Source organism: Onychomys torridus, chromosome 5, assembly GCF_903995425.1.
Source record: "Onychomys torridus chromosome 5, mOncTor1.1, whole genome shotgun sequence".
Taxonomy (NCBI): Eukaryota; Metazoa; Chordata; class Mammalia; order Rodentia; family Cricetidae; genus Onychomys; species Onychomys torridus.
The window spans coordinates 103,906,599-103,929,584 of NC_050447.1; the positions used below are offsets into that span (position 1 = coordinate 103,906,599).

A 22,986-nucleotide genomic window follows, 5' to 3' on the forward strand; every position below is an offset into this window, starting at 1 on the left:
TTCTTCATTCAAATATATGTAATATGAAATAGACTGCTTTGGCCATTTAGGCATGCAGTCCAGCATTGGCAGGTTTTTCATGACAGTTAAAAGTAAAAGCCAGAAACTTTAGTTGCCCTAAACATAAACTTTATGCCCAATAAGCAGTTTCTCCTGGGGCATGGCTATTTTTAGCTGCAAAAATATCTACGTGTAAGTTCAGTCCAAAAGCAGTGTTTCCCTAACGTTTGGCCAGAGACATCAGACTTAGAGCTGTTTGTTATGTTGTTTGAGATAGGAGTTTATTAGGTAGTCCTGGCTGACCTGGAACTCGCTCTGTAGACCAGAGATCCACCGGCCTCTGCCTCTGCTGGGACTAATGGTGTGAACTACTACACCCAGCATTAGAGAGAACTGTTTTAGAATTTGTAGTGTGCTGTATTTTGTTTCCATCTCCATTCAGTTTAATTTAGGGGGTGTTTGTTGAACACCAGGCTTTGAGCTAAGAAACATCTTCTGCATCTCAAGACTATGACATTTTGTGGGAACACAGACCTCTCCATCAACCAGGCAGGAGGCATCAAGAGTTGCCCCAATGGCATAATATGGAGGCTAGATGTGCTTCAAAAGCCCGTCCCCTCCTTCCTGATTCTGCTGTTGCTTTGCTAGTTAATAATGCTGCCTTTTTTATTTCTCTATTAGCTGGGCATTTCTATCTCAGGTAGCTAGGAGTCTATTTGGATCCCTGTATCTATGTGTTTTCCCATGCAAAAGAGTTAATGCTTTTTCTCTGCTCTAACCTGAGTACGAATGTGTGCAGGGGTGTGTGTGTGCGTGCGTGCGTGTGTGTGTGTGTGTGTGTGTGTGTGTGTGTGTGTGTGTATGAAGAGAGAGGGGTTGGGGTGCTGAGAATTCTTCTTCCCTTTTCTATACTCTCTAGTTTCATTGACTTTGCTTTCTCTCTTCTCTTCCTACCCTGGCTGCTCCCGTGTTTTGTATCTCTGGGCTTTAGGGCTGGCTTTGGACTAAATCAGCTCCAGATTTAAGGAGGAAAAAAGGCCATTCCGTGGCCTTATGGGGAGAGTCTGCCACAAGGTGGGTGTGGGTTGTGCTGACAGGGTCTGGGTGGGAGGGGTGACAGGGAACAGGATGTCATTCTGCCCTTTAGGAGAACTCCCCAGGCTTTTGGAAAGTAGATGTGTTTCCTCTGGACAGCTTTCCCTGTGCACAGAGTTTTTTTTTCCTCCCCAGTCCCCTCTGCTCCAGCTTTGTGTTTTCCTGGTTGTTTAGTGGAAACACTCCATTAATTTGCATAACTGAGATTTGAGGTTTTCTCCAGTTTTGATTACATGGGCTAATCTGAAATTAACCTTTGTATTATTTATGAATAAAGAAGCAATGAATAGTCCGTCAGGGAATATTTAAATTGCTTAACTGAATAATTGTTTTATCCAGCTCTTTAAAATGCCATTTACATATGATTGATGTACTAATTATAAATTATTATAAATTTAGTCCTTAAAGCTGGCCTCTCACGGACATCAGCCCACTGCACAGTGTTAGACTTGCTCTAGTTACTTTTTATAGAGAAATAATAAAACTGTTTTCTTTGGACTTAACATCCAGTGCTGATTCCCCACACCCCAAATAATTGGTACGAATTCAAGAGGCTTAGCTGTCTGGGCTGTGTCCTAAGGACCACCAACTCCAACAAAGGGGTATCCAAATCAGTTTGTCTGACATAGTAAGTTACACCATGCGTGGGGAAAGGAGAGCCAGTTTGGGGCTATGAGTCAGAGCCTCGCTCTGGCTGCTCTAGGTCGTGATGGAATCTTCGATAAACTTCTGCAGAAAGCGCTGTGCTGAACAGGGGATCCCAACTCTCCAAATAGGGTGATCCTGGGAGCCACTTATCTCAAAAAGGAGCTCTCAGCCCTTTAGGATGTGGATTCAATTCTGGCCTTCAGATTCTGGCACTGCCTACACTGGAATGGTCTGCACAATGAACAAACATCTCCAGTCTCGGGCTCCTTTGCGTTCCCATCAGCAGAGGCCACTACAGTAAAAATGCCCCCCACCATCATCTCCTGAGTGCTTCCTTAGATGGACCTTGTGCTGTGAACTTTGTACTCATTTTGACAGCTCTTTCACAAAGGTGCCATTGTTATGTATATACACATTTTTATCCTCAGGGGACAGGTTTCTAGAAGTTTGTCCCCTCCTCTAGCTCTTATATTACCATGCTGCTGAGCCTACACTGACTCTCCTCATACTGCTGTGAGGGTAAATAAGAAATAGGTGGAAGGTGTTGGATACAGAGACCCCGAAAGGTGTGTGATGGCTCATCTTGATGGCCTGCTTGCTGGGACTGAGAAGCACACAGGCTATTAGTAAAACACACTTCTAGGTGTGTCTGTATGGGCGTTTCCAGAGACAGTGAGCTGGGAGGGAATTCCATTCCTGCATGCTGGTAGCACCATGCGCAGGCTGAGGGCTCAAATGGGAGTGGAGAAGGCAAAAGATGGGCACAGGGGCAGGCATTCTTGCTCTTCCTGCTTCCTGAGCACCACCATGTGACATGCTCTGCCACACCCCACCTTCCCTCTCGTGATGCATTGCAATATCTGGGGCTGAGCTGAAGTAAATCTGTCCTTGCCTGAAGCTGTTTTTCCCTGTGTGTGGTGAAAACATCTAACTATCACAGATGATGACTAGGGAACACACACACACACACACACACACACACACACACACACACATACTGTGCAATCATTGTTTGCTTCTTTCAGCTCTGACCAGGAGTGCTGGGCACAAAATTGAAGGTGGGGGGGGGGGAGTTAAGAATTGCTGTGCTGGCCTTGCCATGGGCTGTCCCTTGCCATGGGCTGTCCCTTGCCATGGGCTGTCCGGCTGTGATTTTAGCTGTGGCCTAGTTGACATTTGTCATTCATAGATGACACCAGGAGACTCTTTTCCAGGCATCTGCTTTTTTCTTTTCTTTTTCTTCTCTACTGAATTTCCCTCTAGAGGAGAGAGGATGGCATGGGGCTCTGTCCTTTTAAATCCTTTCTTCTGTGAAACCAGATAGTTTTCAACTGAAGCCAAGCCTAAGATAATCATCATTAAATCATCAACTATGCCAGAAATAGAAGAGATAAACATTGGGCTCTGTTCTCTCTCTCTCTCTCTCTCTCTCTCTCTCTCTCTCTTTCTCTCTCTCTCTCTCCCTCCTTCCCTGCCTCCCTCCCTCCCTCTCTCCCTCTCTTCCTCTCTCCTTCCCTTCCTCTCTCTCTGTCCTGGGGATGAAGCCCAAGGAAAGTGCTAGACAAATGCTGGACTACTGAGCTCAGAGCCCCCTCCCACCTGGAGAAGTGTATTTCCTTTAGAGTAGCTGCTCTGTAGACAGGCTCCTTTCCAGTGGGTTTGAAAAGCTGTCTGCATTTGGACTTAAACTTTTATGAGGATCCTCTAGGACCTCCTCCAGTCTAGAACTGTAAAGTACTTTGATTTAATTAGTGTGAGTCATTAACGACTATTTTCTTGAAGAGCATATTCTAACAGAATTTGGAATATGATAAAGGAGAAAATTAGTCTCGGTCTTCATCAAAATGGTGAGGGCTTGTCAGGACTCTAGTTGGTTACAAAACACCTCATTAAGGCATTGATTTGAGTGAGGTAGACTATTCCTTTGGGGCCATTTTCTTATAGTTTAGTTAAGTAAATAAAGATGGAGGCAGGGCCTTTCAGAATGACTTTGTTAGTAAGATGACTTGCTGTTTTCTTTTCTTTCTTTCTTTCTTTTTGAGACAGAATTTTACTGTGTAGTTCAAACTGGTCTTCAACTTCCTCCATAGCTCAGGCTAGCCTTATATTGCTATATAGCCCAGAACAACCCTACACTTGACCCTCCTCTCTCTACCTCCCACGCTCTGCTACTACACACTGTGGTAGGGTGTTCATCACTGGGGCCTTGTGTGCCTCCCACTGCAGCTGGCTCCCTGTTTCCAGCCCAGCATCTCTACCTTGTTGTGGATGTAAGCTTTCCTTAATGTATCTTGTGTTAGCCAATCAGCTCCTTTATGCAGCCTGTCAAGGATAAGCTCCTGTTTTCTTCCAGAACTGGGTCTCCCCTGAGGTAGCTTGCCTACCCTTTAACACCTGAGATGGTTAATGTTGTTAGTCAGCTTGGTGCAATTTCAAGTCACCTGTGGCACACATCTCTGGGCATGCCTGAAGGCATTTCCAGAGAGGCTTACCTGAGGTAGGAAGACCTCCCCTGCATGTGAGTGGCACCATGGTCTGGGGTTCCAGACTGAATAAAAAAGAGAAAGTGAATAGAGAACCAGCATTCTGCCCGCTCTCTCCTTCCTCACTGAAGGTGACCAGCTGCCTCACGCCCTACCACCATCCCTTCCCCCCATGAGCCAGAAGACATCCTTAAATTGCCTTATTGACAGCAACAGAGAAAGTAACAGATCCTGTATGTTACATCTTTAGTGATAACTCTTGGTCCCGACCATGTCGCCTTTTCCTCTAAGTAGTGGTGTATTCTACCTTCTTTTCCCCAAACCCTGCCAGTCACTGAATCCCACGGCTAACATCTTTACCTCATTTCTTCACTCCCCTGGGTGCTCCACTGTCCATTCCATGGACATCCAGTGCTGTGTATTTTAGCTAGCACTCAAAGGCTACAGAACAAATAAATAGAAACCAAGGTCACCAGACAGCCTGATTCAAAATGATGTCAAATCCTTTGTGTGTTTTTTGGCTCATTTTCCAAGAAACTACCGAATAAGCATCAGTATTGGAGCTAGACAATGTTTGCAGTCTTCTAAAGACCTTTGCCTGGTTCCTGATGTTTTGTCTTAAACCCACAGCGGATGCAGTGCACAATGCAGCTGGCTTTGGGTTCAGTGGCGTGGACGCGGATGGGCATTTCTGTTGGGATCTGCTGTCTAACCTGAACATCTGGAAGATAGAGGTGAGAACACTGTGGTTCTGGAACAAATGGCCTCAGTGAATACAGCCAGCAGTTGCTGTGAGCGTAGGTTTTCCAGATCCTGGGGAAAGCTGTTTGGGGAGATGCCCAGCCCCATATTCTCTTCACCGTTTGTATTTCAGATTGTTTCCCTCTCCTTCTCTTCCTCCTCCACATTACCGTCATCTTGTCTCCAGGAGACCTACTTTCTTGACACGTTTAATGATATGAGGAACAATGACAACAAAACTTTGAAAAAGAGCCTGGAAAATATTGTTTAATTCTTGTTCCACCAACCAGAAAGTGAAAATGTCATTTTCTTTTGTTTGTGTTTGACTTGAATTTCAGTGTAGACCAAAGGCTTATGCCTTTAGACTTCAGCATGCTCAGCTGTTGTTTTTTTAGGGGGTGGGGGTGGGGGCAATTTTAATTCATTTGATTTTTTGAGAACTGTCACATCGTACACCTTGTAGGCCACCAGGATAGTGTGTCTCTTCATCTGTCTTTATTCTTGGACCACAGTTCTCTTTGTGTCTTCCGGAAACAGTTCCCTTCAGACCACATCATCTCAGTTTGCTCTGCCTTGTTGGCACTAGCATAGACATGACTACCGAGCCACAGAGCCTTTGGTCCTTCAGAAGTAGAGGAAGGCCTCACTCCTCACTGGGCATCAGAAGCATGAGTCCCTAGTCAGCCCACTCAGGGTTAGTTTCTATTTCCATCGACCCTGGGACAGACACGGAGAGCAGGAAACCCGGGAGACTGACTGTCTTCCACCCACATTTAGTGGAAAGCAGACCACAAGGAGCCTCTGAGAAAACCTCTGCCTTCTTCTGCCTGAGGCCTTCTGTGTATGGAAGGCCTCCAGGGGGAAGGTGGCCTGCTTTTCACCAACCAAAAGTTTGTAAGGAAGGTTAGATTTCCTCTTCCCAGTCCTCCTCTCCCACCTCTTCCTTTTCCTCCTCCTCCCTCTTTTCCTTTTTATCTTTTTCTTCCTCGTCTTCTTCTCCTTCATCTCTTCCTCTTCCTCCTCTTTTCCCACTGCCACTTAGCACCTTGTACCTGTTACCTCACTTAATTGCATCATGTATTCAGTTTAAATTCCTGGTGCTGTTCCTTATCAGATAGCAGAAACAGCAAGTCCCAGCTAGGGCGTGGGGGTGGGTGAGGAGGGGGTGGGGGTGGGGGTGGGGAGGGTGGGGGGGGGGGGGGGGATGCTGATATTTGGATTCTAGAGAATTTGATGGCTTCTTGGGTCAGAAAGCCCTGGTAAATGTGGTTAAAAAAAAAAAAAGTCCCAAATTTAGAACTGGTTCTGAGCGAGCACTTTGCCCCATTATAGTAAACCACTTCTTCAATGGGAAGTTTCCAGACATCATAACTATCTTTCCCATTCTTGGAAAAGTGCCTGCAGAGGGACTTTGCTCCCTTGGAGCACTATAGGTGACTGTCCTTCAGAGCTGAACCCCGTGGCTTTTGGCTGCCCGTGAGTTTACCCCAGCTGTGCACCCAAGACAGCACCCTTCCATTATGGGTTTGTGCTTGGGGTCAAAGGCTGATAGTAAGTTACATAGTTACTGTAAGAAAATGAGAACACCAGTTGTATTTGGTGTGGGGCAAGAACAAAGGAACAACAAGGAAGTCTGCTTAGTTACAGTGCTTGGAGGCCATGCTTTACAGCATTCTGTTAGCTATGTAAACAGAAACAAACTGGACTTAGAAGTGTAAAAACGCAACAATCTCTTCTGCATCATCTGTTTTGTTACCTATCATCCATCTACCTTCCATCTGTCATCTGCCCATCATCCAGTTCCCTCTTGTCTTTTGATCTATTATCTATCATTTATCCATATCTGTTTACTTGTCTTAGCGTTCCCATTGCTGCGATAAAATTTCATGACTGAAAGCAACTTGGGGAGGAAAGAGTTTATTTCAGCCTATACTTCCACATCCTAGTCCATTACTGGAGGGAAGTCAGGACAGGAACTCAAACAGGGCAGGAACCTGGAGGCAGGAGCTGATGCAGAGACCAGGGAGGGGTGCTGCTTACTGGCTTGCTCATTAATAGCTTTCTCAGCCTGCTTTCTTATATATCTCAGGACCACTTGCCCAGGGGCAGCATGGCCCCCAGTGTCCACCACTCCCACACCAATCATTAATGAAGAAAACAACTTACAGTCTTTCCTACAGACAATCTGTCAGGGGCACTTTCTCAATTAAAGATCCTCTTCCCAAATAAGTCTATCTTGTTTCAAGTTGACAAAAAAATTAAGAAGCATACTACCTATATATATATTTATGCCATTTATCTATTATCATCTGCTGTCTATCCAACCTGTGTTCTCTATCATTGGTCTGTCATCTGTCTATCATCTGTCTGTCAGGCCATCTTGCATCTCTATGTCATCTACCTTCTTGGCCTCTACTCTCTCCTTTCAAGCATATTCCACTAGGCAGGTGTGTGGCCTAAACAGGGTTTCCTATGGCTGAAGAGGTTCCACGGGGAAAAGCCACACTTCTTGCTACTTTTTGAATGAGAAAGCACAGTTCATAGTGTATTTGGGGCCGTCTTCTTTGGCAGTTGACTGACTTACACTATTGCCAAATGGGTGATATTTCTTTATTTTCTTTTCTGTATTGTGATCCCTTCATGTGTGAAGTCTCTTACTATTCCAGGCAAAATTGGATGCAGTTGAGACTGGGAAGCTATTTATAGAAATGACTGTAAAAGGCTGACCTAGTTTGCACGTGGTCACATCGTCCAAAGATAACAGTTTCATTTAACTTGTCCCGAAAGCCCTACAATCCGATAATTAGACTTTCCCTGTGGTAAATCTCCTTTTAGAGTAGTTCTAAGTCGTTTGACTTTGTTTTTTAAAAATCAGAGTGGGAGGGAGTTGACAGAGCTTCCCCTCAGTTTTGCTCTAATGTAGAAATAAGTTTTGAGCAGACTTGAGTCTCCAAGCCAAGGTTTAGCTGCAAAGTACATCTTATAAATGCCAGAAAATGTTACTGCCTGTGGCAGACCAGCTGACTGAAGTGTGTGTGAGTAATCCCGCTTGAAATACACATCGCCTGTGTGAGCAAGGGGCTTCTGGGCAGGACTTTCCATTGCTTGGGTATTTTTAAAGCTAATGATAGGTGGTATTTTCTTGTTTCTAGACTGCTACAAGTTTCAAAGTGTACTTAGAAAACTGGAATATTCAGACATCTACGTGGCTGAAATGGTAAGGGACATAAGAACTATCTTATTGCTCATGGCAGGGGTATACTTAGGGACTCCCAGGGGAGCAACAGTTGCCTGCCAGTCATGCCATCTGACACTTTGACATTATTACCCACATCTTGTAAATAAAGAAGTAGGGACGGTAACTTGAGAAGACCCCAGTACGTGCCTGTTTCATCCCATAATGCTCATTACTCAGTTCCACACTCTCATTTATTCCTTGCAGCCATCCTGTGAGATGCTGTTAGTAGTATTACTCTGTTTTATAGTTGAAGAAAGTGAACAGAGCGGTTACATGGAGTGCCCAAAGTCATAGATCTATGAGTGACAGATACAGGACCAAAGGTCTGTTCCTGGAACTAGGCGTTTGCCTTCTCTGCTGTTTGGTTTGATACCCAGGAGCGTCTAGTTTTCAGACCTTGGGAAGTCAGTGTCAACATCAACTCCCTGATGAGGGCTACTGCTCTTCCTAGCACTGGGAGCTTTCCCATATCCCACATGCCTGTGTTTGTACTGACCTTTCTCTGACCTGTGTCTGTATGTGTTCTAAATTTGGAAGCATTACTTGTTAGGGAACCATGAATATACTGTCTTTGGAACACCAAACTCCACCTTGTGAATGCACCTGAACCTGCAAGGAGCATAGGAAGAGACTAGGTTTTGCTTTTGATGAGCAGTGTCTTTCACAAATCTAAACACTGAGATGAAGCTGAAGGGGGGGGGGGGTGGGCTTAAGCCTGGACTGCTCTTGCAGAGAAGCCAAGTTCAGTTTCTATCACCTACATGGGTTGTCTCAACCACCTGTAACTCCAGCTCTGAGGGATCCAGTGGTCTCTTCTGGCCTCCAAGGCACATGCACACATATATACAAATATATACATGATAATAAATCTTCAAAACTGTTCATGCAAAGGAGACACAATGTAGTAATTCTTCAAATAAAGCTGATGTCATGCTCTCTGAAAACCGCCTGTTCCTGCCATTTTTAAATTCTGATATGAACATCATTGTTTTTAATTAACGTTGCAAGCAATTTTAATACCAGCCTTTATTTCTTTATGCTGAGTAGTCCTGGCATGCCTAGAGTCATAATACATTTTCCATTAGGAGTGTACAGCCCAAGATAACTGAGAATGAAATATTTCACTCATGCAAAAAGATACAAAGAACTAAGAAAAAAATAAAGATACGCATGCCTAGTCTTCATGCCAGAAAGAAATCTTACTGAGAACAGAGTTTCAAGCTGGTGTTTTTCTTTCAGTTGTATTTGTTTTCCTCTAACAAAAGAGACATGAAGCCCTGAATCCAGGTGTAAATCAGTTACTTTTGCTGGGCAGTGGTTGGTGCATGCCTTTAATCCCAGCACTCGGGAGGCAGGCGGATCTCTGTGAGTTCCAGGCCAGTCTGGTCTACAGTGAGTTCCAGTGCAGCCAAGGATAACAACAAAAAACAGTTACTTCTGAACCATCAGTGGTGGATTCTTGACAACTGCTTGAATTTACTGTTCCATTTTCTATTGGGACCCTGTCACTATTGAAGGATGTAGTGGCCACCTTCACTGCCATTGGCAATGCGTAGCCTGAGTTCTTGGTAGAAAGCCCCCTTTCACTTCCTATCACTTACTTTAATTTTGGCTCAAGAAGAGCCAAAGATTTTCAAACGAACCCTCTGACTTTTCTAGCTTCTCAGTGTAGTTCCCAAATTGAACATCTAATAACTGAAAACATGAAACCATAGGTGTTCCCATGTCTGAAGCCTTTCAAACACTAACACATGATGTCCTATGAAGAAAATTCCCCATCTGGCCTCATGTGACAGATGGCAGTCAGAACACACACACTAGAATATTGGGTGACACTTCATTCCAGCTGTGTGTGCAAGGTATACACAAAACACAAATGAGCTTGTGTTTTAGACTTGAGTCTCGACCCCAAGATAACTCATGTATACACAGAAACACTGAACTCTGAAAAAAAAAAAAAAATCCCAAATTGAAAAGGTTTCTTGTCGCAGGCATTTGGGGTAAGAGCTACTCAACCTCTATCTTGATTTAAAAATCTGATGTGCTCCTGAGCAGGGCCTCTAATTGCCACACTAATTTCTCAATAGAGTTCCTACCAGAAAGATAAAAAGGGTTGTCATGTTGATTAGTCATAGGGGCCTGGTTGGAAAGATAAATTAATGTTGGCTAAATGAAGATAATTTCTACGGATGCTTATCTGGAGCCCAGGCATTTTAATGTCGTTGACACTCATATCAGTACTTCTAGTGGATTTGCCCTTTGGTGGACCCTGCTTCTATAAGGCAGGAACTTGTGTTGAGTTGAAAGAGACCCCTGAGACCTTTGCTATAGTAGACCATGTGATGGGCTCCAGACCATTTAGTCTAATGAGGTTAAAATGCATAGCAGAGGCATGAGCTGCATGTCTGATAGTGCTCCAGGATGGCAGAGAAGCACAGGTTACATGCATTTCATTGCAAGCCCCTCCTAAGAGTCAGGCAGGCACCTCTCAGAATGGATCTGAGGACTTACGTGGGGTCTGCCCCAAAGACATGCAGGTGGAGGCATGCAGCCTTTTTACCACAGGTTTGCTGGTTCTTCCTTTCTTTACAGCGTATGCTATGAACGGGTTCCCTGGTACCCTACCGAGCTCACCTTCCTCCTGTCTGCTCTGTGGCATGGCGTTTACCCAGGATACTACTTTACATTCTTAACTGGAGTCCCTGTGACATTGGCAGCTAGAGCGGTAAGCTTCCTTCAGCTGTTGGCTCTTTTTCTCTAGCAACCTGGGGTGCACACGCATGTGTGTGTGTGTGTGTGTGTGTGTGTGTGTGTGTGTGTGTGTGTGTGTGTGTGTGTGTGTGTGTGTTTGTTCTGCTTTAAGCAGTGGTGAGTTGAAGGTTTGAGGTTATTGGGAGTGACTTTCTGATGCAGAGTGATAAATTCCTTTCTGGAATACTTTCTCATTTTGTTTTCTTGGGATGATATTTGGAAAACTCAAATAATGTATAAAATGTTGTCTTATACTTCAACATGTATAAGGACTTGCCCTTGTAAAAGTGGTTAACTATTAATTTTTAGAGAGTAAAACAATAAGATTTTACAAGCAACAAATGATCCCTTGAGAAACACACATTTTTAATCATTAAAAATTGAATGTACATGTACAGATGATCATGTTTATTAATTAATGCAGGCTCTATCACACTTCAGTTTGCTTATACCCTGCTTAAATTTTTATGTCATTATACTACGCCTAGAAGTAATTCACCATGTCTCTGAGAAGTCAGTGAGGTAGCAGCCTTAGGAACCGCATCTATTGGAGACCAGATCTAACCTCATATGTCTGATACAATCTAAGCATAAAATTACTGTGTTAAGTACAGAGTTTCGTATTTGGTTTAATTTTGTTCTTTGATCATGATGATGGTCTCTCTTATTTCAGGCTCCAATAACATTAGTTGTACTATATGTAAATTTTGCTCTTCACTCATTTTGCCTGGTGTGTGGGTGTGCATTGGTGAGTGTTTGTTGGTGCATTTGTATGTGTGTGTAGAGGACAGGAGACAGCCTTGAGTGTCATTTCTCAATTTGGACCCTTTATTATATTATTTTATTTTATTTTATTTTTTGAGAAAGGATCTCTTGCTGGACTGGAACTCACAGCAGGTGAGGCTGGCTGCTAATGAGCCTCAAAGATCTACCTGTTTCCACTCTCTTGCTTCCAGAACCACAGTTGGATGTCATGATGCCTGGTTTTGTTTTTTTTTTTGTTTTTTTGTTTTTGTTTGTTTGTTTTGTTTTTTGTCTTTTTTAAAAGTGGCTTCTGGACATTCAGTTCACAACTAGGTTCTCTTCCGAGCTCTTCCAACTTACCCATTCTTCACTGCACTTTTCTGTGAATATTTCAGCAGCCCTGTCACATGCCAGTCAGTGTCTGTGTGTCCAGATATCACAGTGGATAAGCTGAGCTCTCCCCTGAAGGTTCCTGTTTTACTTAGGTGAAATAAATTAAATTATACATATGAACAAGGTAGAAAATTGCTATTCATGCTGATTTTAAAAATTCTAAATATTTAATACATATTTGAACATGAGAAGAAGCAGGAAAGGATCTTTTATTTGTTCTTCATGTACTAACTCAGGCTCTGTATCAAAACTAAAGAACAGATTGCTTGAACAAACTAAGAAATAAAGGTCAGCGCTTTGCTTGTTGATGTATTCAGAGTATCATGCCTTAAAGTATCTTTACTCCAGTGGCCTCTTCTGGAACAGGCTTTGGTTTCTATAGATCCTATCTATTGCTGCCTTGCAAGCAGTTCTCACAAGTAAGTTAGGTAGCGGATGGGAAGGGGGACTGATGGAGCAGAGCTTACAGGTTTTTCTAGCAAGAGAATGAACTCAGCAGCATAAGGCTGGAGGTTAGCTACTTGGCTATTAAAATTTCACACCTCCTGCCCAGCATTTCTGAGTAGATGGAAGCCTAGACTCTGTTCTGAGGTAGTGAGAGTGGATGAAAAGGTTTGTTGTTGTTGGGGTCTTTGTCTCAGTTTACTGTTATTTTGAGACAGAATCCCCTGTAGCTCAGACTACCCTGGAACTCCCTATGTATGTAAAAAATGACTCTGAACTTCTGATCCTCATGCCTCCACGTCTGGACATTTGGAGTGCTGGGATCATAGGCCCATGCCATCGTGCCCAGTTTTGAGAGGTGCTGGGGACTGATCCCAGTGTTTTGTGCGTCATAGACAAATAGTTACCAACTGAGTACATGCCCAGCCTAAGAAAGGTCTTTTGCTTCACCAGGCAGTGCTGATGGCTTGTTAGAAGTCTCAACAGACACAGTCCATGTAAACTATCAGCACAGACATGGCACACAGGAAACACGCAGTAAATAGCAGATGCTTTTAGTTGTGGTACTAGTTGATACTTGTACCCTTGTCGCCATGGAAACGGTGTAACACAGAGACTTATCAGTAAGACCATGCACTACAAAACTGCAGCAGCAAAACAAGGGACAGGTAGACAAGCTAACTCCCCCTAATTACCTTAAATAACAGGAAGATTAATATTTGTGGACATGGCGGCAAGTCTACAACAGATTCCACCGAAACAAAAACCACCAAGCTGGCTGAAAAATTCACCAGTGCCATTAGGAATATAAATATAGATACATATAAATAGAAAAGGATTTGGAAGGCTCTGTGCCAAGTTGTTTTTTTTTCTTTTATCTTTTTTTTTTCTCCTGAGACAGGGTTTCTCTGTGTAGCCCTGGCTACCTGGCTGTCCTGGAACTCACTGTGTAGACCAGACTGGCCTTGAACTCACAGAGATCCTTCTGCCTCTGCCTCCTGAGTGCTGGGATTAAAGGCATGCGCCACCACCGCCCAGCTCTGTTCTTAAACTGTTTTTTTGGGGGGTGTGGGAGATCTTAAAAAAGATATGTATATATGTATTATATCACACATATATTTGCACATATATGTGTACATACATACACATACATACATACATGCATATGTATAATAAGAAGAGCCAGTGGGGTTTTGGTTGAAACAGAACTCAGATGTTTGTCTGCTCTTCAGCCTGTGTTCCTGTGGTCCCACTTCTTGTGTGTGTGTGACTGAGTGGAAGTCATTTCAGTTTTCACTCCTGAGCCTCCTGCTTCTGTCTTCTTGGTTTGCAGGTGAGGAACAACTACCGACATCACTTCCTTTCCTCCAAAGCTCGGAAGGTGGCTTATGACGTGGTTACCTGGGCCACCACTCAGCTGGCTGTCTCTTACACGGCAGCGCCCTTTGTCATGTTGGCAGTTGAGCCAACCATCAGTTTATACAAGTAAGTTTCCAGTGTTCCCAGTTGATGCCTACAGTTGATGCCTAGTGCATTTATCTTTTTTTGACTTCAGAGTTGGTAAACTGATCAACGTGCTAAGGGACTGTACGCAGAGTTGCTAAGTGTAACTTGGCTGTGGAAATGCCTGTAGAAGCTTTAAGAGTAGATGACTGTCTACCAAAGATGCCAACAGGAGTTCCAGCACTTGTGATGACGGTTGACAGGGACCCCCGAAGTCATCCCTAATGTTGTGAAAGGGCTCTGGTGGCTGAGCATTCAGAAGGGATAGATAGAGTACAGACTCAGAGGACCCCCCTACCATCTGCCTGGTAGTACACATCTGTAATCCCAGCACTTGGGAGGCAGAGGCAGGAGAGTCTTGAGCTTGAGCCTGGGCTGTGAGATCTTGTCTCAAAGGATGAAAAAAGAGCCTACAAATATGCTCCCCCAAGCTCAAGGCGTGAATCCCTGCCCTTGGCTCCTTCTCCTGAGGGCTACGCTGTGGTGGAGAGTTGGATGATACTCTGAGACAGACTGAGGGTAGGCGCTAGGGTGTTGCTGCTGGTTGACTGACTTGCACAGTCTTTAGAAGCACTCCGTGCCTACAGATGAGATGTGATGCTAGGGAGTGTGCATGGGGATTTATATTTCCAGATGTGCTTGATAGTAGGGGATATGGGAACCAAGGGTGGGGACCAGAAGATTTTAGGAAAAGGTCTATGAAGCTTTATATTTGAAAGTCTATGTTCCAAATAAACTATGACCTATAATCATGTACTTTTATATTTCATATCCATGTTTAATTTTTCCCCCATCATCGAGTACTTGAGCCTTTGGCCTTGGAATTATGTAATTTTACTGTAAAAGGAGGCTAAAAATGCCTCCAAGCATCTCTGTTAGGAGTGAGTGGGAAGTGAGTGAGAGACATGCAGGGGACAGAGGCCAGTAGCTCTACACAGTAAATGCTAACATGCATTATTTAGTGGATGACCCAGGTCTTTCCAGATTCGTGTGTGTGTGTGTGTGTGTGTGTGTGTGTGTGTGTGTGTGTGTGTTTAGTGACCAGTGGTCAATGTATCAACCTTGCTTTCTGAGGCAGAGGGCTGTCATTTGGCCCAGAGCTTACTGAATAGGCTGGCTTGACTAGCCAGTGAGCCCCAGGGATCCTCCTGGATGCTCAGAACTGGGATGACAAGCATGTGATAAACAAGCACATACTTAGCTTTTTAACATGTGTTCTGAGGATCAAACTCAGGTCTTCATGCTTACGTGGCAAGCACTTGACTGAACCATCTCCCCAGCCCCAAGGCTAAGGTTTTTTTTTTTGTTTTTGTTTTTGTTTTTTTAAAACATAGTTTAGTTATAAAGAGTGACTTAGAAATAAACAGTACTGTTGTTTATGCTCTGAGAATGATACCCCAGCTGTGATGTTTAGGCATGTTGATTCTTTGAACTAAAGGAATCAAAATCTCTCTGGCTGTTTCCCAGTCCCTGCCTCTCTTTTCCTCTTCAAAGTGTCATTTTTCTTCTTTCAAAATGTAAGATAGAACTGCCCCTGAACATGCTCATTCTGAAGGCTGAATGTTTTAGGAGATCAGATAGAAAGACTAGATTTAACACCACATCTAGAACTCATATGGAATTTCCTCAGAATATCTATTCTTCCAGCCATATTTTGGCTAAGCCTAGTCTAGGTGATCATTCTGACTCTGCCCCTGTGTCCCTCTCTCAGCATCAAACCTTGCACCAGTACTGGGATTGCAGGTACATATGAACATACCCATATGCCCAGCTTTTTTTTAAAAAAAAAACATGTTTACTGGGGATCTAAGCTCATGCTTGCACAGCCAGCTCTCTCTCTAGCTCTGACTCACTCTAAGGAGAGCCACTAAATCCAGGAAAAGGAAATTCAAATGTTGTGGCCATTTAGAGAAGATGAGTGTAGTTGCTTTTCAGATCTGTAGCTTGTTTGGGGTTAAGTTCAGTGGCCACCAGTGAAGGACAGTTATATACAAACTCATGTCTCAGATGTTCTCCATCTTTAGCATTTACATTTCCGGTATGCTTTGTGTGAGACTGTAGTTGTTTGTTTTGTTACACTCTGGCTCTTTGCTCCTTGGGGGGCCCACCACCCAGCTCCCAAATAAACACACAGAGCCTTATTCTTACTAAGGAATGCCTGGCCTTAGCTTGGCTTATTTCTAGCCAGCTTTTCTTAACTTAAATTATCCTGTCTACCTTTTGCCTCTGGGCTTTTGTCTTTCTCTATTTCTGTATACCTTTCTTCATTTCTTACTCCATGGCTTGCTGTGCAGCTGGGTGTCTGGCCCCTAGAGTCCTCCTCCTTCTCTCACTCCTTGATCTTTTCTTGCTTCTTAATCTTCTCCTCCCAGATTTCTCCTCCTATTTATTCCCTCTGCCTGCCAGCCCCACCTGTCCTTTCTCCTGCCTTGCTATTGGCCACTCAGCTCTTCGCTCAGCTCTTTATTAGACCAGTCAGGTGTTTTAGACAGGCACAGTAACACAGCTTCATGGAGTTAAACAAATGTAACATAAAAGAATGCAACATGTCTTTGTATCATTAAACAAATGTTCCACAGCAAGAACAAATGTAACACATCTTAAAATAATATTCTACAATATGAGACCTTGTTAAAAAACAAAGGTAAAAAATAAACTTAAAAAAGAAAAAGAAAAAGAAACCCATGGAATTATTTGAAAGCCCAGTACTCACACACTTATCTTTAAACAAGATGAGGAGCTGAGTCTGATCCTGTCTTAGAGTTTCTGTTGCTGTGACAAGACACAATGACCACAACTCTTATTAAGGAAAAGATTTAATTGGAGTGACTTACAGTTTCAGAGGTTTAGTTCATTATCATCATGGTGGAACATAGTAGCATGCAGGCAGACTTGGTGCTGGAGAAGGAGCTGAGAGTCCTACTCAGTTCCTCAGCTTGCAAAAAAAGTGCTTTATCAAATAAGCTATCCAAGGCCAAATTCTAATATCCTTACATACTGAATTTAAAAGAGCATTGTTTAAAGATAAGTAAGTGTGTGAGTACTGGGCTTTCAAACAATTCCATGGGTTTCTTTTTCTTTTCCTTTTTTCAGTTTATTTTCTGCCTTTGTTTGATCTTCAGGCAACAGTGTCACTGTGTCACTTGAACATAGGAGATCTCAAGGCTACTCCCACAGTGGCACACTTCCTCCAACAAGGTCACAGCTCCTAATAGTGCCCTTCCCTATGAGCTTATGGAGGAAAATTGCATTCAAACTACCACATTACACTCCCTGACACCCATAAACTTGTAACAATATTAGAATGCAAAATGCATTTAGTCCAAAGTTCAAAGTCTTTTCTGAGATCATGCAATCTCTTAACTGTAATCCCCTATAAAACCAAATTAAAAAAAAAAAAAAAAAAAACAGATTACATACTTCCAACATATGTACTGCACAGGATATATATTACCATTACAAACTGTATGGAAGGGAGCATAGTGAGGAAGGACTAGACCAAAACAAGACCTAAAGCCAGCTGGGCAAACTCTTTATCTCTATGTCTAATGTCAAAATGCTCTTCAGATCCCCAGCACCCACATAAGATGCTGGATGTGGTAGCACATTTGTAATCCCAGCACTGGGGAAGCAGAGACAGGAGAATTTTGGGGGCTCACTGCCTAGCCAGCCAAACTTAGTTGGAGAGTGTCAAGCTAACCAGTGAAAGATCCAGCTTCAGAGGTTTCTAAAGAACAACACCTGAGCTGGTCTTTTAGCCCTCACACACATATGCACACACAAGCACCACACAAACACACACATTTGTAAAAGTAGAAGGTTAGAATTTGTAAATAATTTTTTTAAAAAAGATTTATTTATTTATTATGTATGACTGCAGGCCAGAAGAGGGCACTGGATCTTATTACATATGGTTGTGAGCTACCATGTGGTTGCTGGAAATTGAACTCAGGACCTCTGGAAGAGCAGTCAGTGCTCTTAACCTCTGAGCCATCTCTCCAGCCTCTGTAAATAACTTTATAGCTAGCTGGCTCTTTGGAAACAAACATCTCTTATAGCTAGAGTACCAAAGTCAGTGTTGAATGTGCTCAGTAGACGATAGCTGATTTAAGACTTCCTATAATAGAAAGATGAAACATTGCACATAGATTTTGGAGGCGATATGTACTGTCAGAAAAGGTCACTAACATTTACTAGGAGACTGAAGTTTGCTTTTCTTGATTGTCTACTTGGATTTAATTTAACATAATTGCCTCATGTCCCACAGGAAATGGGGCAAAGTAGAAGGACAAAGTATCTTAAGTGTGTTCATTTGAAAGTTGTAGTTTATTGAAGCCCTGCTTTTGACCTCTGAGAATCCAATCTGTGCCCAGGATTTTCTTAAGAGGTCCCCTTCACTCTCAGTGTTCTTTACACACTAAGTTAGATGGCTGATTACTTCTCCTTTGCTGTTTAAATAGCTGTTCATCATACCCAGCTAACCCTCTGATCCATGGGCTGAGAATATTTTTAAGACACTGTGCCACATTGATGTCTCTCTCGTGACTTTCCTTGAAAAACATAAAGAAACATCTGCACCCCAGATAGAAAAGAAGCTGACAGATTAAAGAAAGACCTCTCGAGTCCAGATGGGGAGTCAGATAATTTACTGGGGTTATTTATCAAACCATCAATAATTATTGCATGTTGTTTTCACTACTGAAAAGCAAAACTCCAGTCAGTTTTGTATATCTTAAATACTGTGCACAGTTGGTGTGGAGGGAGAGGTGATTGGAATCTCAGGGAAGCATCATGTGATACCCTCTCTATCTCCAAGGGGGAGTATAAACAGCCCCTTATCCTTTCTGTGGATTGGTTTTTTATGTTGTTCTGTTTATCACCATAATGACTGTGGACCAGGGTCTTCTGTAGGTCACTACAGCCATTCTGCTTCAAGATGGGGCTAGTCCTGTTAAGTCCAGAGGAAACTGGTTCTATGGTGGAACATGGACAGAGCATTCCACTTGCTATTTTCCTCGGGCCATTTGCAGTGTGTTCAGTTTTCTAAGTATACTACAGGTGGTAAATAACCATAGGAGAGGCTTGTGTAGATTTATATGTAATCATGGTACTGTTATATAAAGAAATGGAGAGTCTGGAGGTTTGGGCATAAGCAGGTGCCCTGGGGCTGATATCCTGTGGGTATCAAGGACCACTGTGCTTTTCCTGTTGATCTTCTCCCAGGGGACAGGGCAGAAACCCATGCTCTTTTGGAAATTCTAGTTTAATACTTTTTGGGTTTCTTTTCTTTTTTTAGTGCTGAAAATTGAAGCCAGGGTTCCACACATGCCAACATGTACTCCACAACTAAGCTGTATCCTGGCCCTGTGCTTCATCCATCTTAAGCTCTTAGTGTTTAAGAAACAGATCAGCAAGTGCAGATACATTAGTGCTCTTGACTACTCCATAAATATTTCTAGGGAGCCGTTCCTCTTGCTGAAGGTGGAGCAGCTTAGGGTAGATGTGAGTTATTTGGCCTTGTCATTACTGAGGAATGATATCGAAGCAGCTATCCCCTCTTATAACAGGACTGATCCTAACAGGAGTGGTTGTTTTTGTTTTTGTTTTCCCCCAGAGGCCAGTTTGCTAAGATCTCTCCCCATATTACCCCACCATCCTATGTTGACTCCTGTCTGGAAGTACGTCCAGTCTGGTAGCCAGCCAATCAGGGTCCTACCCAGCCACAAGAAGGAACTGTTCTTGCCATTTTCAGTCAACCAGATCCCTGACACTACAACCATAGTTGCTGGCCGGATGTCATGAGCCAATCATAAAATGATTCCTCTACCTAACCAGAGCTGGAATTCCCCTAGCTGTGCTTAAAAGGAGCCTGCAAACATCTCTGAGGGTCGCTATTTTGCCACTTTGTCTGGTGGTTTGCCCCCAGCATGCTGGAATTTTTGCTCTGGAGAATTAAATGCTCTTGTTGATTGCATCTGTGTCTGGTGGTCTTCTGTGGGACTCCTGGTGGACCCTAACAATATCCACATCAGTTGTGGATCCCTTGTCTTTTAACTGTTTTCTTTAATCTTCAGACAACATTAGAGAGGCTGGCGATACAGCTCAGTGATGGAGTGTTAGCTAACAGACACAAAACCCTAGTTTCAATCCTCACTATCAAGAGAAGGGAGGGGTGTAAGGAGAGAGGGGGGAAGACAGAGACAGAGGCAGAGAGCCAGAGAGAGCAAGAGCACAGGCAAGCAGGGCAGAGGGAGTTGACTAAAGTATTAGTTTAGCCTTTCCAAGGGATCTGGAATTGGTATGCTAACAGAAACAATTTCTAGTTACATGTGTTTATTAACAGGTTGTGCCCAGTGTTTACCTGGCATTTACACTATGCCAATGACAGTCAACCCTTGTCAAAAGTAAAACTTGGTTCTTGTTAGTTTAGATGGAAGTTGTTTTCAAGCTCTAATGGAGCTTTCAAAATGCAGACCCTGGGCTGGTGAAATGGCTCAGCCACTAAAAGCTCTTGGTGTGCAAGCTTGACAATGTGAGTTTGATCCCAGGAACCCTTAGGAGGAGGAGAGAACTGACACCTAAAAGTTGTCCTCTGGCCGCACATGGACTGTGGCACTTCTTTGCAAGCCTCCCCGCAACAAATCATAAAATAAAAGGTTTTTTTGTTTGTTTGCTTTTTGTTTTAATCAAGATCCTTCCAGTTTCTAATGTCGACCGGAGCTCCTCAGTCTTGAAAAGCACATGAGAGATGAGGCTGTGCTTGCTTGCACTTGGAGTACAGAGTGGGTGGGCTTCATGTGCTCTGTCATCCTCAGCGTTTGAAACAGCAGAAATGTCTGGTTTCACACAGTTAGTTCTCTTGGTCTGATTGTGTCAATGGGGCAGTGCTGCATCTGTCCATCTTTGCCTCACCCAGCTTTGTGGTTTCATCCATCCTTAGCCTGCTCACCTGCCAATATGAGGGAGCACATGGCCAGCCCGAGGCACCGTGCCTCACTGCTCCTGTTGCTGTTGAGCACAGTGCCCCCTCTTGTCCTGCTGAAGATGATGTCATCGTGTAGGGAGTTTGTTTTCCATTTCTGCCCCTATTTGAAAGGCAATTCTTGTGTTTTTACTTCTAGGTCTATGTTCTTTTTCTTACACATCGTAAGTCTGCTGATAGTCCTTTTCCTGCCAATCAAACCACGCCAGCTTCAAAAGCAGCCTCAAAGTACAAATTCTGTACAGAAGAAGGCAGACTGATACCCACAGAGAGAAGCTGAACAGCAGAATTGCAGGACATTGTGAAGACAAAACCAACAGACTTGAGGGTTCTCTAGTGACTTAGAGGAGATGTTTACATGCGGTCTTTTTTCACTGCAGGGAATATTTTTGTAAATCCTTTATTTGTTTTGTTTTGTACAGTTAAATCACCGTGTCTAGCTTTATCTTCATATTTTACAGGGCCTTTCAGTGACACAGTATAGAGAACAGGCCACTGGGTTGGCTCTTCTGAAATCTTTTCCACCTACTGAAATCTGGATGCATGGATCCAGGCGTTGCCTCCAGCACTTAAGAGGTGTCTGCTGAGATGATTTGTCCGAGATTTCTGAAATCAGAACCTCCCCAGGCATGATTTTTCCCTGGCAACTCCAGGCCCTTGGCTGCATGACTTACTGGGTTGTGGACACAACTCCTATGCTTAGAAGCCCTTGGAAAGAAGTGATTATGGAGGAATGTTTTCAGGGTGTTGAAAAAAGCTCCACAAACTGGGAGATTAACCCTGAATGCTTGAATGGATTGGTGTGCCCTCCAACAGGCTGCATTTACGTCCCCCAGGAATGCATCCTTCCCTTCTTTCCTTCTGAACTGAGCCAAGACTGGAAATCAGAAAGTTTCCTGCCTGTGTGCCCCTGGAGCTGGGGAGGGGGTGGGGGCTACTGCTTTCCATTTCGACTGCTTTGATCTGCATGACTTGACCTGTGTTGGCCCTGAGAAGGCACCCAGACACTGGCACTGTCAAAGGTGGCTGAATGCCTTTTCAAGAAATAATTGCTTTCAGTAGGTAGAGGCTCTGTCTTCTCCCTGAATATGTTGAAAGTGTCAGTGATCATGGCCAGCATGTAGACACAAGCTGATTTTTGTAATGGATTAAATCCAGCTTTATTTTAGGTGAACTGTCATGCTGGGAAGCTGCAACTGAATGATAATACTCTATTCTGTCTTCATTATGATTGTGCTGTGGCTCCTTTGGGGCATTTCTACTGGGTGAAATAGTCTGTGCGAAAGAAGGAAACATATATTTAAAACGTGGAAAATAATAATAATGATAATAATAATAATAATAATTGTAATAATAGAATATATGCTTCAGAGATGTGTTCTCAATCAAATGGCTTGGGAGCTAAAAATTTGTTCAGATCAGATGATTAAAAAAAATCAGTTTCTCAGTGAATAAATAATATATTTCTATTTTAGGAAATGATTCCTTATGGAAGAATTGTTTGTGTCGACTTGCGTGTGTTTTCACAAATGTGTACACAGCTGAAGCTTTCTTTTGTCTTAAGTTCTAGCACTGTCCCATGGTCAGTGCTCACCGTGTTACATCAGAAATGGGGACAGTTTGGGTTTCTTTATATAATTTCTTATCTTCGTTCACAGCATTATAAATATGGCTTATTTCCCTTACAAAGGGACTGTGGAGTACAGACATTGGCTAGTGGCCCGTGTTACAGAATTAGTGATGTCACTGAGACTTCAATCCAGGGCCATGCGCTTTTCCATGAGGTACCTGCCCTTCTGGTGTGTCTTAGGACAGTGAAATGAGGAAGTCTTCTACCTTGACTTTTAAAGCACGCATCAGTCTTCGTGCTGAATAAGAGGATGTAAGTCCCTTCCTGGGGTTTCATGGGGGATTGGTTCAAGAGCCACTTTCTGATTCCAGAGTCTAATGATGATCAAGTTTCC

The 22,986-nt window shown here is 43.3% G+C and overlaps 1 protein-coding gene across 1 annotated transcript in view; it reads left to right on the plus strand.

The window, feature by feature from the left end:
* Mboat1 (membrane bound O-acyltransferase domain containing 1) overlaps nt 1-22,496 on the plus strand; it is a 102,965-nt gene extending 80,469 nt beyond the window's left edge. Inside the window, exons 9-13 of the mRNA XM_036188327.1 lie at nt 4,857-4,960; nt 8,120-8,184; nt 10,798-10,930; nt 13,871-14,022; nt 21,162-22,496. Of these exons, the coding sequence (XP_036044220.1) occupies nt 4,857-4,960; nt 8,120-8,184; nt 10,798-10,930; nt 13,871-14,022; nt 21,162-21,282 (575 nt within the window). The 3' untranslated portion in view covers nt 21,283-22,496. The remainder of the gene's footprint in view (nt 1-4,856; nt 4,961-8,119; nt 8,185-10,797; nt 10,931-13,870; nt 14,023-21,161) is intronic.
* The last annotated feature ends 490 nt before the right edge of the window (nt 22,497-22,986 follow it).